Source organism: Rhinatrema bivittatum, chromosome 1 (genome assembly GCF_901001135.1).
Source record: "Rhinatrema bivittatum chromosome 1, aRhiBiv1.1, whole genome shotgun sequence".
In the NCBI taxonomy this organism is placed as follows: Eukaryota; Metazoa; Chordata; class Amphibia; order Gymnophiona; family Rhinatrematidae; genus Rhinatrema; species Rhinatrema bivittatum.
Window position 1 is genome coordinate 753927189 of NC_042615.1, and position 17960 is coordinate 753945148.

A 17960-nucleotide genomic window follows, 5' to 3' on the forward strand; every position below is an offset into this window, starting at 1 on the left:
CTTGGCCTGTGATAGGAAGGGTTCTTTAGAGAATCTGACTTTTATTGGTGTAGAGAATTGTACCAGAGCGCTCTAGGAAGCCTTTTTATAGACTGTGTAATATCATCTGACTTGCAGCTTCCCAGTTTTATTTTTTCTGTCATAAGAGAACATGCTGGTGGGCTGCATCTGATGCCATTTTTGCCTCCAACTGTTTTGTTTTTTTTTTCTTTTCATGCTCATTGATCACATTATTCTTAGATTTCTTACCTTTTCCCTTTTTAGCCACCTTAGGTTTTTAGTACTTTGATTTCTTTCTGTTTTGTTGCTATTGCACACCCAGTGCATGAGTCATAGCTTTAGTTCTACTGACTTGTGTTCAGTGCTAGCAGCCCAGCTGCAATTTTTTCCTTCCTTGCATTTTCTTCTCTGAAAATATCTCCAAAAATTGATTCTGCATTATCTCCCCGTAGCCAAGATGGTTTCAAGAGGAACCCAATATGCTTTACAGAAGATGTCTCTGAGTTCATCAAGTTGAGTTCTACAAATGTATGGACAGAGGTCATGACATTTCTTCATACAACTTCTCTTCCAATATATCATTGAGAGTGGTTTAAGCCTGCACGAGATACTTGGTTTGTATCTGGATTGAGGATGTGCAGCTCTAAACCAGCCTTCAAAACCTAAGGAGAAAGCCCAGTGAGCCAGTCAAGATTGTGCTGGTGACCCGATGCCATTGACTTATTCCTTAGTCTCTTTGACACCTTGGATTGAGGATAGGCCCTTTTCTTTCACTCAAGTCATCACTAGATCTTCAAGGACTCTTAATTGTAAATCAAAGTGGGTAAGCACAGAGTCTTTAGTGGATTCTTCAGCATGACTGTACTCCTCATTAATGCACAGCTTTGAGTGCTCAAACATGGTAGAAGTATTCCCAAGCTATGAAGTGTTCATGTCTACTAAGAACCATTCACCAAGCTTCAAGCATTTCCTCCAAATGTTTTTTGAGGATGTTCAGTCCCCTTTCTACAAGGCCTACCCTTGTCTTGTTTGTCAGTGCTCCAAATAGAGACAAATGAGCTGATCTCTACAGCACCAAGTCGTATATATTAGGCACTTTGAGTAATGCACCTGAGAGGACAATATCACAAGCATATCATTATTGCTTGTTGTATGTTTTAATTTTTATGTATGCTTCAATTTGATCCACATTGGACATAATTGTGGATTTACGGAATACATAAACATTAAATAAATGGTTGAGAGAGTCATGTCAGAATGCTGTTGTGGCAGCTATTTCACATGTCATTGTCCTTTACAGTTAACAAACAAACTGACGGAACTAGGTTTGGTACAACCTCCTGAAACATTTCAAAAGTAATTAATTTTTGTTTGTGTGGGGTTTTTTTGTTTTTTGTGTAATAAAATTTGTCTGTCTTGTGTATTTCTCGGTCCCCCTTTGTCTTTTGCTGTACAGGCCACGGATGACCAGAAAAGAGCAGTGTAATGCTATAATCCATATTAAGAAAGTTTCTCTGTCCCTATGTGAATACGTAAACTATGAAGTTGTATAATTTTCCTCTCTCTTACACAGGTATCAACCAGGAGGAAGATACTTATCCATGTCTCATTCTCAAAGCAGAATATTTGATGATGTCTGAAACCTGGAAACATTAAAGCAAATGTTTCCTGATCAATATATGTACTGTACAGTATTGTAACATGGACTGGTACAAAAAGATACTTTATTGAAAAACTGAAAGAAAAACTTCCGATCATGTGAGTCATTAACATGTATTTCACATCACTGTGTGTTTGGTCTTGGGACATCAGTGTAATGGAAAGCAAAGAGGAGAAAACACTGCAGAAATATTTTAATATAAGTAGTGTAGATATTTATAAGGTTCAGGGTGAACTTCAGCTCCTACTACAATCATTGAAAGTTCATACAACAATTCTTTAAAATCATGTGCATCATCTTTGAAGATGATTAAAAGACAAGAATGGTGTTTTTCTTTCTAAATTGCGAAAAGGTTTTATATTCACAAAAGGACCTTTAGTACAGAGTAGATAAAGTTTAAACCCTGATCCAGACTTTAAAATCTCTGCAAGTATCAGTTCTGTAAATATAAAAATCCAAATTGACCAATCATCCTGGCCATTTCAGGATTTAGATGTACATAGAGCACTCTTGTGGCATATGGTTTCTGTCTGGATTGGTTGCAATCCTGCATAATCCAAATTCTGTACTTTCCAAAGGAATTGGCTTTTGTTAAAATGTGTCCCCACTTCTCCACATTCCTCTGCCCACCTTCCAGAGGACTGGCAGTCTAAGCCCCCATAAGCCCATCAGTGTTTCCACTGTTCCAGTCTGGAACCTCTCTCTGTCCTCCCTTCAAGTCTTATCTTTATTCCTCCCACTGTTCCACAGAATGGAAACCCAAGCTTGGGGATTTCCTGCATGGCAGGAATGCTTCCAGTCCTAGCAAAGGAATGTTGATGTGTGTGTTGTAATTAATTGCACAGACTGTCCATGTCAGCTGGGCACATGTTTATTAACAGAAGACATTTTGTAGAGAGAGAAGCTTTCAGAAGGATCTACTATTGTAGAGCAGATAAAAATATTAGTGACATTCAGGAAAAGACTTAATGCTAGGGATAAAATGGTTTAATTAAAAAAATCAAGTGTTAGGAGTCCATCATTGTACATTAAACTTTTGATGACCTTTAACCTCCAGTAACTTTTATTTCCCAAAATATATGCTTTTCAAGAAAGTTTCTCAGTCTTGCAGTATATTAAAGATACTATGCTCATGCTTTTAAGGTGCCAGTAACTGTATTCTGACTGTTCAGTGCAAAATAGAACTAAATGGTTTCTCACTGAAGTACTTGTGAAGTCAGCAACACTGCAAATAAGAACGAAGATTTAAATATCTTGGTGTAGGTCTGAATTTGTGCAGCTAATAAGTGGAATAATCCATAGTGTAAAGAAACAATTTAAATCCTTTATTTAAAACACTTAAGTGCATTTTTATAAAACCAAAGTTGCAATACAGTGTGTTTTAAATTATGTATTTCTTTTTTTTCCACTGGGTGTGTGCAAACATGTAAAAGGTAGTGTAGAATATTAAATATTAGACTGAACACCTAACTTATCTAGTGTTTGATATAGATAATAATTTAGGGCAAAATTATCCAACCAGTGTAATGAAAACATTGCTAAAGCAAGCCCTTGCTCTTCTGCTATATCCCCAATAAAAAGTGATATTTGCCTTTCATCTTAGACCTACAGGCAGTTCAGTAAGTGGTTTTTCTTAGGTGAGATATTTATTTGGAAAATAGTGATAGTCTTGATTTTGCTTAAAATCCATGTCTCATGCTATGACTTTGTAGTTGCTGCTAGTAGTAATAGACACTGTATGCATGATGGTTCAACTGGCAGAAATCTTTCTTAAACTTGGTGGTAATTTGGCCATTTACAGATGAAACTGTTGGCCAGATTTGGTTTTTATGCTTGCCATTGGATTTCTGCCACAGTGCCTCTAAAACTTTGTGGTTGAATGACCCCTTACTGAAGAAACCTTTTGGCCAAATCACTGGACACTGATGGGAATCTGACCAGCAAACAAGGAAAATCAATTGGCAAAAGCACAAAAATAGTAGGAAAGAGTTACTTCAGAAACCCCATGTGGATCAAAACCTGACTCAGAAATGGCTAAAAAGATGTGAGCTTAAGCCTACAGATGAGAAATTGAAAATTGCAGAACAGGATATAGTGGATTACAAACAGAATGGTTCAGAACCAGCATAGAAAAAAAATGGTAAAACACATAATGCAGATTCTGTAAAACAGAGCTGGAAACGGTCACACACGTCATTGCTGGGTGACAAGCTGATGACAAAGACATACAGGCAGCATGGCTCATCCACTGGAAATTGTGCAAATATAACATCGCTGTACCAGAAAAACACTGTGATCACAGCCCTGAGAGAAATGTAGAGAATGAAGATTATGTTGTGATCACCTGGGACATTCCTATTCCAAATGATGAAAAGCTTAGTTCAAGAAAACCGGACATTGTGGTAAAGGAGAAAAACATAAAAATGGCATTGCTGATCAATGTGTTAGTATCATGTGACTATGCTGTGGACCATATGGAGAGAGAGAGAGCCTTAAGTACCAAATGATGCAATTGTAGACCAAGAAAATATGGCAGAAAGATACAGAAATTGTCTCAATTGTGTTGGATATTGCTGGTCTGATTAAAAAAAAACAAAAAACCTTTCACGAGCATCTAGACATTGTCTTGTCTTCTTACACCCTATGAACTCCAGAAGGAAGCTCTGTTTGGCACAATGCAAGTATTAAGAAGGACATTGGCAGTAAATTTGAGAGTTTGAGTTCAGACTCAATATATCCTGGCTTATGAGTGAGGTTCATTCCTGTTAAGGTATGCACAGAATTAACCCATTGGAGAATGTGCCCCGTGGAAATGACTATTCCTTACAATATATGAAAAAGAAAAAGATCCTCCAATATCAAAACATGTAATCTGAGACCAAGAAAATGTGGCAGAAAATTCAGAAATCATCCCAATTGTATTGGGTGCCACTGGCCTGATTGAAAGAAACTTCCAGAGACACCTTAGTATGTTGCCTGTACATATTACATCTTATGAACTCCAGAAGGAAGCTCTCTTTGGCACAATACAAGCAGAGGTGAGCATCAGAAGTACATTTGAAAGATTGAGATCATACTCATCATATCCTGGCCCATGAGCACGGTGTGCACAAACAAATGTATTTGGAGATATTACCTCATTGCTGATACGTCCTGTCTTATTATTTTCACTGTGTGGAAGAATAACTTTCAGGAAGAACAGTGAGTTTACATTTCTACAAAACTTGTTTGAATTCATATAGACTGTAATATGAAAGATAACACACGCACACATCTGAATTCAAAGTTCAAAAGTATTAGTTGCATTGGGAAGGCACCAAGCGTATTCTGTCTACTCATATGCTGGGGTTTTAAATGCATACTGCCTTCAGAATAGCCTTTGTTAGTTACATGGATAGAAATGTTCCGAAGTTCCTGAAGTTTGCATGGAGGTCATCAAAATATGCATGTAAGGAGTCCATCCTTTCTGTTCAATCATGTCTTGCCATCTTTTTCAGCCCAGTGGGGTCATTGTATAACTTAATCATCCCTACACTGCTCTGTTCCCTGTCCCTCCTTGAACCTTGTTTCTGCTGGAGCTTATGAAAGCTTCTGCCAAAATATTATGCTACTTAACCTCTATTCTTGAGAGTCCTTAGCTTTGTGTCAGATGTGTTCCGCACACCAAGCCGCTGTAAGCAGTTCCAATATTTTATTACTAGTACTTTGTCTCATTTGTTTTTTAGTCCCATAATGTCCTTGAAAAAATGTAATGCATGGAAATTTAAATTATTTTTTTTTTTTTAAATCATTGTAGTAATAAAAATGTGTACAACATTCATCCCAAGCTGGATTTTCACAGCTGCTGCTTCCCTGAATCTCTGGATCAAATATTTTCATGCTATCAGAAATAGCTTAAATGTTTTTACCTTGTGTAATCTGTTTCTCTGGGAATATTAATGCATTAGGTTCTTTTGGCCACGTACTTTCTAAACTTCTGCTTTAGTAAAGCAACTCAGCTTCATTGCAGAAGAGCAGAAGATAATTTAGCCAACAGATCACTTTTGACAAGCTCTTAGTTGGCTGAGAAAATGGAGGAATTTACTGACAACTGCAGAATGTAGCTTCACCCAGGAAAATAAACAGTTCTTATGTAGACTCTTTGAATGTTTAAAAAAAAAATGCTTTTCTGAATGGAATAGACTAGTTTAATGAGCACCTTATTCACCATTTGTTTTTCTCATGGGCTCATGCTGATCTGCATTGTTTGTCTTCACGCCAGCCATATTTCTCTTGGCTTTTATGTGCATCTGGCACCCTGTCATACTGATTTCCTGCTGGATCTGAACCCCCATGAAATAGTATTTTTAGTTACATGCAAGGCCACGGGAGCATTCCCAAACCTGCCACTTTCAGGCTTGTACAGAGAAAAAAAATCCATATTCAGATGAAAATTATCAAATCGTATTAGATCATCTGACCATTCAGAAAGACAGACAAAAAGCATGTGAGGGGAAATGCTCAGGTATTAGAGCTTCCAGATTAACACTACTGGTTAGCCATGTTTTCATGGTTAACGTGGGTGGAGGGGGGCGATGATGACAATATGGCTAACCAGTAGTGTTAATCTGGAAGCCCTAATACCTAAGCATTTCCCTTCGCTTGCTTTTTGTTTGACTTTCAGGCTTGTGGCAGCTATTGAGCATTCTACATTTTCTTGCTATTTTCCCCCCTTTTCTGGAATCTGCTTGTTTGCCTTTGGATGCACACTTTGTTTGCCTTGGCAGCATCTTAGTATATTCAGGATATCAGTCTTTAGGGTGGACATTGTGTTCTGAAGTTGTGGAAATTAAACAAGGAGACTCTGGCCCTTGATTCAAGAGCAATATGTAAGGAATCATCTGAATATATGCCCACAGATATTATGAAAACCTTCTGCAATATTCTGTCCCTGGTTATTAGACTGTCTTCTTACTTTCACTATTTTTTTTTTAAATAAACTATTCAAACTTTGAGTGCTATAACCTAGATGGATATATGATAATACCAAAGTGTGGAGGAGGAGCAAATGCTGAATAGTTTTAATATGAATTCCAGGATTTCGTTCTCCCACATAATGTTTGCTCCTAAAACTCAGAGAGCTTGCAGTAGTGTTAAAACCAAAGCCTTGCATTGTGAAGACATTCCTATATATTAATCCCTACATATGGAATGTTAATAGGTTGTGAGACCAGTTAAAGAACCAACAGATAAGATTGTGGTTCGTGAACTTTGAGGCCACTCTGGTCCCTTCTTCAACACATATCTGTCTGTTTTATCTAATATCCATGAAAGAAAGTCATAACCTACATTTTTATTTTAACTGTACCCCACTCTGAACTTTTTTGGAGGGGTGGATAACATTTTACATAAATTTATCAAGGAATTTTGTTTCATATTTTGGGATTCATCATTTGAAAATAAACGTCAAGTATGTGCTGCATTTAGATATTTTAATTTTTTGCAGCTCTGTCAGTTTCCTTACAGATATGAAGGTAATTGATATGACATGCCTCTTGCGCCTATTTATTCTACTAGATTTTCAATTGTGACATTAAGTTCAAGTAAATATAGGCTAGCTTAGATATCTATATTACATGACCTCTGCACCTTATTTAAATAAGAATGTATCTTAAAAATCGAGGGGTATTTTTAAACTGAGACAACTTGCGCTTTTGTTGCACATGGTTACACTTGGTGGTAATGGCATGTTTCTCACAGGACAAGCAGGATGGTAATCCTCACATATGGGTGGCATCATCAGGATGGAGCCCAATCACGGAACACTTTTGTCAAAGTTTCCAGAACTTTAACTGGCACCTACTGGGCATGCCCAGCATAGCACCAACCCTGCAGCCAGCAGGGGTCCCCCTTCAGTCTTCTTTTTTCCACGCAGCAGTAGCCACGCGGGTTAAGGAGCTCTTCAGAGATTCCTGACAGGAATTTTTCCTCACAGAACTTCCTCAAAAAATTCAAAAATTGTTTACCCCACAGGGGTCCCCTTATCGATATCTTTGCTCCGCGGTCAAACGGTAAGTTTTTTACCTGCTTGCAGTGATTCCCATCGAGTTTCTCTTGCGGCCTACCGGCCATCGACCGCACCACGGCTAAATTTTGTTGAGGCCATGGCATCGGGTTTCCGTTGGTGCCCTGACTGCACTCGAACGATGTCCATCACTGACCCTCACACGGTCTGTGTGATGTGTTTGGGGTCCAACCATGATGTCCTTACTTGCACTAAATGTGTCCAAATGACACCAAAGGGTCGCAAGGCTAGGCTGGAGAAGATGGGACTTCTCTTTCGGCCAAAAACCCCAACGCCATCGATAGCTTTGACGTCATGTGAACCAGTACCGTCTACTTCGTGCCAGCACCGGGAAACCGCTGCTGTCCAACTGGCTTTGATGACTCAGTGGGTGTCGACCCCCTCTGTTCCTCCTCAGGAGAAAGACCGAGGGGAACATCGAGAAAAACATCGACACCGCCACCATAAAGCTCAGGCTACCGATACAGGCAAGCCCTCTGCATCGACGTTGTCTGAGCCACAGACAAAGAAGTCCCAAACAGAAAAGGCCCCATCCTCTTCTGTCTCTGGGTCACCAAGGCGTTTTCCACCTGGACAGGTGCCGGGATCCGCGATTCCACCTTCACTGGTGGATCCTCCGGCTACGCCAGTGCTGCCTCTTACTCTGGAACCGGGTATCCATGCCCCAGGTTTCCGTGAGGAATTGGATCGGATGATCCAAGAGGCCATCAGAAAAGCACTCCAGGGGTTCAATCCTCCATCGATGCCGGTTTCCGAGCTGGCCACCGATCTGATACCCATGGCGCTTGCACCGCTATTGGTAAGAATGTACAAGTTAATCGGTGCCCTTCCGGTACATCCAAGAGAACTGATGGCCCCGATTCCTTCCTCACCGATACCCTTGTCATTGGAAGAAGAAGAATAATTACCGATCTCCATTCCGCCCTCCGGACTGCTACCACAGACACATCTATCAATGTCACAGATTCCATCGATGCCTCCCTTGATGCAGTCAATGCCTCCATCGATGCCTTCGGTCCCACTTCCAAAGCCATCAATGCCTAGGCCCGGACCTTCTGGAATAACACCGTTACTCCCTTCTGATGAACATATGGGAGCTGGTGATGAACCAGGATTCAGACGATCTGCCTTCACAGCCCTCTCCTCGTGATGAAAGGAAGCGTTCTCCTCCAGAGGACTTGTCCTTTATCAACTTTGTTAAAGAAATGTCTGAAACAGTTCCATTCCAGCTTCAGACTGAAGAGGACTCTAGGCATCAGATGTTACAACTTCTTCAGTTTCTCGATGCTCCTAAGGAAATCACGTCTATCCCTATTCATGGCATCTTTTTGGACCTTTTAAAGAGAAATTGGGAGCACCCTGGCTCTGTGGCACCTGTTAACCATAAGGCATATTCCACCTATCTAGTCCAGCCTGCCCCTGGCTTCCAGAGAGCTCAACTAGATCATCATTCAGTAGTAGTGGAGTCAGCCCAGAAGAGGGCACAACGCTCCAAACCCCACTCTTCCATTCCCCCAGGAAAGGAACAGAAATTTCTGGATGCGTTTAGAAGACGAGTGTTTCATGGGTCAGTGCTCATCTCTCGCATTGCTTCCTATCAATTGTACATGAATCAGTACAATAGGGCCCTGTTTACTAAGATTCAGGAATTTGCTGAAGCCTTACCTCTGCAATTCCAGGGCCAACTTCATGCCCTAGCACAAAAGAGTCTAGATGCTGCCAAACATGAAGTACGTTCGGCATATGACATCTTCGACACCGCCTCCAGAGTTTCAGCGGCAGGAATTAATGCGAGGAGATGGGCCTGGCTAAAGTCTTCAGACCTCAGACCAGAAGTACAGGACAGGTTAGCTGACTTGCCCTGTGCTGGGGATAATCTTTTCGGAGAAAAGATTCAAGAAGCAGTGGCGCAGCTCAAGGACCACCAAGAGACACTACGCCAGCTCTCCTTACTGTCTTCTGATCTCTCTTCCTCTTCCAAACATTTTAGAAGAGACTCCAAGAGACAATTCTACTGGCAAAGGAGATTCTATCCTCCAGTGTCCAGGGCTCGAGCTTCTAAGCCTTTCCAAAAAGGCCAATCCAAGCAACCTCGAGTACAGAAGTCACAGCCAGCCTCCCAGCCAGGTCCAGCATCTAGCTTTTGACTCCTTCCTAGAGAGCAGTACTCAGCCTCCATTTCCGACTATTCCCGTCGGAGGCCGGTTGTGCCACTTCTCCAAACCATGGCACACAATCACCACAGATCTGTGGGTACTTGCTGTAATAACCCAAGGTTACCATCTCAACTTTCTCTCTGTTCCACTGGATTCCCCACCTCGGCTGACGTGGGGAACATCCGACCACTCATCGCTCCTAGAGCAGGAGGTCTCCCTCCTCCAGTCTCGAGCAATAGAACCAGTGCCCCTCTCCCAACAGGGGCAGGATTTCTATTCCGGTATTTCCTGATACCAAAAAAGTCAGGTGGTGTTCGCCCAATATTGGACCTTTGCACCTTAAACAATTACCTTCAAAGAGAAAAGTTCAAGATGGTGACCTTGGGTTCTCTTCTTCCCCTTCTCCAAAGGGAAGACTGGCTTTGCTCTCTAGACCTCCAGGATGCCTACACACACACATTTCCATTACTCCGTCACATTGCAGATTCCTGTGGTTCCTAGTAGGCCCAAAACACTTCCAATATCGAGTGTTAACATTCGGCCTAGCATCTGCCCCACGATTCTTCACCAAGTGCCTCTTAGTGGTAGTTGCCTTTCTCAGGAGTCAAAGTGTCCACGTCTACCCTTATCTCGACGATTGGTTGATCAGAGCTCCTACTCGGCAAACTGCACTGACATCTCTGTCTCACGTGCCATACCCTGATCTCCCTAGGGTTTCTCATAGACTATCCAAAATCCAGGCTAGTTCCCTCTCAAACCCTATTGTTCATAGGGGCCGACTTGGACACTCTAAAAGCGAAAGCCTTCCTACCTCAGGATCGAGCTTTCACTCTCACCTCTTTGGCCCATCGACTGCAGTCTCGACAACACTCAACTACATGTCACTTTCTGATCTTACTGGGTCATATGGCCTCCTCGGTGCATGTCACTCCCATGGCCTGCCTGGCCATGAGAGTAATGCAGTGGACTCTAAAATCGCAGTGGATTCAATCTTCTCAGCCAATGTCCACCATTGTCCACATCACCAACCAGCTCCGCTTATCGCTGGCTTGGTGGATAAACCAATTGAATCTGCTTTAAGGCCTTCCATTTCAGGCTCCAGAGCATCAAATAACTTTGACGCCTCCAACCTCGGCTGGGGTGCACATGTTGCAAACCTGCAAACTCAGGGCATTTGGTCTCCAGAGGAAGCCAAACATCAAATAAATTTCCTGGAGCTTCGTGCAATCAGATATGCTCTCAGGGCTTTTCATGATCACCTTTCCAACCAGGTCATCCTGATTCAAACAGCCAGGTGGCCATGTGGTATATCAACAAGCAAGGGGGACTGGGCTCCTACCTCCTGGGTCAGGAAGCTGCACATATATGGGCAGAAGCCCTTTCCCACTCGATGTACCTCAGGGCCACCTACTTGCCGGGACAATGTGTTGGCAGACAAGCTGAGTCGCACTTTTCAACCGCACGAGTGGTCCCTCAACCCCACTGTAGCGGACTCAATATTCCAACGTTGGGGTAACCCTCACATAGACCTCTTTGCGTCAATTCACAACAGCAAAGTAGGGAACTTCTGCTCTCTCACTCACAGCCAACATCATCTTCAACCAAGAGACGCTTTCTCCCTCTTGTGGGCCAGTGGTCTCCTTTATGCATACCCTCCACTTCCACTCATTTCGAAGACTCTCGTGAAATTGCGAAGGGACAAGGGACTAATGATTCTCATAGCCCCTCACTGGCCACGCCAGGTCTGGTTTCCAATTCTCCACGACCTATCAGTACACCGGCACATTCCTCTGGGGAAGGACCAGCTTCTGATCACTCAGAATAACGGCTGCCTTCGTCACCCCAACCTCCAGGCCCTCTCCCTGACTGCCTGCAACCTCTTAACCTTTCAGAGCTGGTTTCCCGTATCCTAGTAGCTTCACAAAAGCCTTCACAAGGCAGTCTTATCGTTACAAACGGAACAGGTTTACATTATGGTGTACTTCCATGTCCATCGGTCCCTTCACTTGTTCCACACCGAAGTTTTTGGTCTATCTCTGGCATCTGTTAGGCAGGTCTCCAAACTTCTTCCATCAGGGTATATGTTGGTACGGTAGCTGCCTTACATAAAGATATCGGGGATGTACCTATTTCAGTACAACCCCTTGTAACACGCTTTTTGAAGGGCTTGCTCCTCCTTAAACCTCCACTGCGCCCTCCGGCTGCTTCCTGGGACCTCAACTTGGTTTTGGGACGGCTCATGAAACCGCCATTTTGAGCCTCTCCAATCCTGTGATCTCTGCCATCTCACCTGGAAGGTGATTTTTTTTTTTTGGCGATCATATCTGCTCGCAGTTTGAGTTACAGGCCTTAGTTACCTACCCGCCTTACACTAAACATCTGCATGATAGGGTAGTACTCCGCACTCACCCTAAGTTTTTGCCTAAGGTAGTATCGGAGTTTCATATCAATCAATCCATTACACTACCCACCTTCTCTCCCAGGCCCCACTCAATCCCAGGAGAACGGACTCTGCATACCCTTGACTGTAAACATGCTCTAGCATTTTATCTAGACTGTACAGCTGCCCACAGGAAATGCACTCAATTGTTTCCTTTGATCTCATCAAATTGGGCAAACCTGTGGGTAAGCAGACTCTCTCCTCCTGGTTAGCGGACTGTATTTCCTTTTGTTACCAACAGGCAGGCATTCCGCTTCAAGACCGTGTTAAAGCACACTCTGTCAGGGCCATGGCAACATCAGTAGTGCACCTACGCTCTGTGCCACTTGCTGACATCTGTAAAGCTGCTACCTGGAGCTCTCTCCACACCTTCACATCCCATTATTGTTTAGACAAGGCTGGCAGACAAGATTCCATCTTTGGCCAGTCTGTGCTACGCAACTTATTTGCAAACTGAGGTACCAACATCCTTCTGCCAACCCAGTAGGGTTCAGGATGCCCTCTACCAAATTCCACCCCAGTTCTTGTGCCTGTTGCACATCTTTAGGTGCATTTGGTGCATTGCTCGGGCATCCTCAGTTCGGTTCTCACCCATATGTGAAGACTACTATCCTGCTTGTCCTGTGAGAAAGCAGAGTTGCTTACCTGTAACAGGTGTTCTCACAGGACAGCAGGATGTTAGTCCTCACGAAACCCACCCGCCAACCCGCGGAGTTAGGTTCGCTTACGATTTATTATTTTATTTTTCGCATGTACTTTTTACTATGACGAGACTGAAGGGAGACCCCTGCTGGCTGCAGGGTTGGTGCTATCCTGGGCATGCCCAGTAGGTGCCAGTCAAAGTTCTGGAAACTTTGACAAAAGTGTTCCGTGATTGGGCTCCATCCTGATGATGTCACCTATATGTGAGGACTAACATCCTGCTGTCCTGTGAGAACACCTGTTACAGGTAAGCAACTCTGCTTTCTTACTGTTGAAACAGCAGTTCAACACAGCTACAGAATTTGATGTGCCCTCACATCAGGGTACAGCACCAGCTTCTTGAAATACTTTCTCTGGGTATCCTTGCTGGGCCGAGAGAGTGAGCCTTTCCTCTGGTTCATCTTCAGTTCATTGGTAAAACTCAAAGAACAGAAAAAAATAGAGAAATAAAGTGATTTTTGTAACGATGAATTTCCTTCATTAGAGGAAATATAGAATCATTTGGTAGTCATATGCATCTCAACCTAGGATAGTTTTCCATAGCCAAAATTGTAGAGCTATGTTGAGCTGCTGTTTTTAGGGGTATTCATTTTTGCCCCTTGTGTAAAATATTCTGACAAAATTATCTGTGCATTAATGTAACTCAGAAACTGTTAAAATATTTTTGCATTTATTTATGGAATCAAAGGCTTATAAATTCATTGTGTGATGATGACATCAAAAATAGCTGCTAGTAATACCATTATGTGAACTATTGGTCAAACATCTTGATTTGTCATTGCATGCTTGCTGACGCATTCACAAATCACAGTCTTTGATCCAAAAAGGTGGGATTTGTGTTGCTTTGTCTGAATGCAATCTGGAATCACAATTTGCAAATCAGTTGTGTCATGGCTATAAAACAGTCCCCTTTCTTCTATATGGAGCTTTGCTTTTTGCTAGGATGAAATTTGAAAGCCAGGTCCTAGATTATGATCCCAGTTGGGAATTGCATTTGGCCCAAAACATCACAGGTCACATTCTCCGGGGCCAGGGACTGGGATTTGTGAATTGCATGATCTGTGTTTTCATTTTTATATTTTTTTCTGTAAATATAGAACTTCAGATTTTATCAAAAAAGCATTAGTGTGAATCACTTATCTCTGGGAAGGGTCGTAAATGATTTTGTAATAAAATCTTCATTATATTTGGTGTGAGCATAGTTGTGAGCAGGTTTTAACAGATAGAAGCCATATATCAGAGCTCATCTATTTGCTACCTGTAGATTTGGCCTTTCTTTTAGCATGTAACTGTTATGTACTACCTTTGTACACATAAAGGCTAAAACACAAATGCAACTGTAATGCACTCAATTTATAATGATCTGACATTATTAAACAGCTTTGCTGTGAATGATTGAACAATTAAATATGCTAAAAGCAAAGATGTAGTGACTAATAGTTTACTCTCTACCTCTGTGGTCTACACTATTGGGAAGAAAATTAATTTATTAAATAAGTTCTGTCTGTACCCTGTAATTGAATGAAGTAATTTATCAGTGATTTCCTCAGCATTCCAACTTTATGTAGCTCATATGAAAGAGAAATTGGACTTTTGCTTATTTTGCTTTGTTACTATTTTATCGTTATTCCTTTTAATAGTTTTTCTGAAAAGTGAAAGCTACTGTTAACTTGTTTATAAATGTCTATGTAAATAATAAAGGGCATGTTGTCATTTTTTTTAAAAGGAAGCTTGTGTTTTATCCATATCTTCCAGTGCTGCGAACTCTGTGGTGCCTGGATGGTACTTCTGAGCCTGAGAAGCAATGTGGTTCTTCAGAGTAGCTCTTCTATTAACCCATTTTCAAAAAGCACAGAATAAGGTATTAAAGCATAAGACCGGTGATGGTGATACTACATACAGTATGGCTCTTAAGACTTGACCTGAGGCTAAAGGGCCTGACATGGTGTTGAGGATAATCCCTGCTCTGATTAATAGGGCTGCTTTGGAACTGAGAGATTCACACCTCATCTCTTTATTGCTCTGATAAGGAGAAACTGTTTCAAATAGTAACAGCAATCAGCTTCTCAGCCTGTCCTGTTTGAGAGCTGATAAACAACTCATGCAGTAGTAACATTCCTGGTTGGTAACATGAGCCAATGCAAAAGTTCTTGCCATGATATTTTGTGCTTTAAAGTGTCATAATAACACGAGTTTGGTCAATGAATCATATACAGTAATTTGTAATATTTCATAATATATTTTCCACAGCTGTATCACATGCTGAAGAATTGCCTCAGCTGTGCTTCATTAATTTGGAAGGAATATGGTTTGTAGACTATAACTAGATCTGTTCCTTGTTACTTGTTACTCTGCAAGCTGTTATTTTTTTCTTTGCACGCATTGTTAATTGTTCATTAGAAAATGGTGGGGAATTTTGAGCTTATGAAATGATTTCATTTAAGAAACATACATAATCTTATTTAATTGCTGAGGGCCTGATGTAGTAAGGCAGGAGTAAAAAAAAATGCACTGTATTTCAGCACACACTTAATACAATTACTAAAACAAAAAAAACGTGAACTCCCAATGCAGTAAGCTAATAGTATGCAAATTTAGCAGGAGTTTTTAAAAAAGCATGTAAATGTAACAATGTTCACAAGCTATTGTTTTTGCTTAAGAAACATGATTTATGCGCACAAACCATGATTTAGTGCCACACCAGGTGTGGCACTAAATGGGTTGTGCATGATTCCATGCACAACCCATGTTTTGTACACACAAATCATGGTTAATGAAATACATAGGTTAAGGGCATAGACATGGTTTGTGCACATCAAATTCTGCTCCTAAAAGTTATATGCATAAAACATGAGTTAAGAGCAGAAAATTTGTTCTCATAGGTTTTGCATAGATATCCCAAAAACAAGACCTCAGGTTCAGCTCCATAGACTAACACTTGGCCCCAGAAACTTTACCTCTGACGAAGTGTTAAATGTCCAGTGTTCAGAAAACATGCATTAAGCCTATGTACCTCTCTGCATTGGGGAGTAGTAGCTAAGGTCTTGATTTTCATGGGACTTGCATGACGATATGCTAAACTGTGTGCTCACATTTTGTAGTACCCAAGATACTTTGTTACCTCAGAAATAATGTTCTACGCACAAAAATGTGAACATAGCCTAGCGCACCTTATTATGTTGAGTCCTCAAAGGGTGTCTTGTCTTAATTTGTGTGTCCTTTCCACAATACATTTCCAAGACATGAAATATGTTGACCTTTGGAGCATGTCAGGGGATTCTATGGTCTGTACCATTTTTAGCATCCGCTATAGAAATACTGTTTTGTGTTTTTGAGGCTGGAAATTTGAAACCGAAATTTTTTTTTTAATCCTCTTCATGATTATCTTTAGTTCTTCATTGCAACTTAGAGTCAGGAGCTGCTCTGAGAATTCTGGAAGTTAAAGCAGCACAACTTAATGTGTGTTAAAATTGACAACTAGATTGATGCCTCTGGGCATATAAATCTTTATAGCTGCCTAACACCAAGGCTTAAACTGGACAAGGATAGCAAAGCTAACTGTGTTCTTAACATGGGCATCTTATATACTGTACTGTGCAATGACTGCCAACAGCTAAAGTAACTATGTTGCCTTAGAGCCACGCTCTCACCAAACAAGATGTTAATCATGTCTGACTGCCTTCCTGCTAAGGTGTGAAGTGTAATAAAGGAAAAATGGTGTCTTATTATGTTTTAGGATAACACATTGGGACAATTTTTCATTTTCTGCTGGAGTTCATAAATCTCATTCTAAACAGTGTCTACATGACATGCTCTAGAAGTGCTGCTCGAGGGTTTCCTTACCGCATGCTAAAAATGTACATATGTATGAACATCTTTAGTTTTGATTGTACTGTGAACTGCAGTTTATACATTTTTAATTTATTGGTTAATCAACTGGATCTGAAGATTTTCAATCTGTATGCTTGAACAGCTGATCAATATGGGAAAAGCTAAAGCACTGCATGAAATAAAATCTATGTTTGTAGTTCTAGGATGTGTATCAGTATTTTTATTTTATTTTATTTTTTTTGCTTATTTGATTTATATTCCACTTTTTTACACTTCAAAGCGGATTACATTTAATTTCTGTAGGTATTTCCCTATTCCCAGAAGGCTTACAATCTAAGGGCCAGAATCATTAAGGCCTTTCTCCCATTTTGTCTATGTGAAAAACCCTTAGTGAATCAGGTACTAAGTGTGTACCTGAGGCAATGGAAGGTAAAGTGACTTGCCCACGGTCACAAGGAACAGCAGTGGTACTCTTTGCCAATTGCAAATTATTTAAAAGAACAATTGACTATGCCACAAACCCTTTGACGTAAACTTTAAAACAAGCATGCATGCACCCATTTATGCGCGTATATGGGCACGAGCTCACATGCTGGAATGTTAAATCCATGTAAGTGCGTGCATATAATAAAAAAAAATAATAAAAACCCTAGCGCATGTTTTTGTGCCCCTAATTAGTTACATGAGGAAATGTTATTAGCGTATTTTCCTTAGAATGTGTCTGCTTTTACACACATAAGTGAACACATTTTACAGCTTTGCACGTATGAAGGAAATGACCAGGTTTACCAATTAGTCACTTTCTTCACATTTATAAATCAAAAGAAAAAAAAACTGTTGATTTGTATAGAGGTACTTCCTATTTTTGGTTGTTTCCTGAAATAACAATACCGGACACCAGAATTTATTTAAAAAAAAAAATGTGTATTCCCCGTATTTAGGTTGGTTATCTATTACCAATTAGTCCACCAGTTTGCACAGTCTAACTCTAGGTCATCAAGACCCTTCACCCAGTCAGTTTTTGCCTATAAAGAGTTTTATTCTGACTCACACCTGAAAAGGAGCAGAAGGAAATATGTGCAAGTAACAGCCCTATGCGAGCTGCAT

At 41.0% G+C, this 17960-nt stretch overlaps 1 protein-coding gene across 2 annotated transcripts in view; it reads left to right on the forward strand.

The window, feature by feature from the left end:
- LMBRD2 (LMBR1 domain containing 2) overlaps positions 1-17055 on the forward strand; it is a 145143-nt gene extending 128088 nt beyond the window's left edge. The window contains exons 17-18 of one of the 2 annotated variants that reach the window (XR_003852881.1): positions 1574-1758; positions 14778-17055. Coding sequence is in view for 1 of the 2 variants with exons in the window: in XM_029578833.1 (XP_029434693.1) it covers positions 1574-1640 (67 nt within the window). In the remaining variant the exon portion in view is untranslated. Of the gene's footprint in view, positions 1-1573; positions 2711-14777 lie in introns of those variants that run through there. The other variant, XM_029578833.1, reaches the window with a different exon arrangement.
- The last annotated feature ends 905 nt before the right edge of the window (positions 17056-17960 follow it).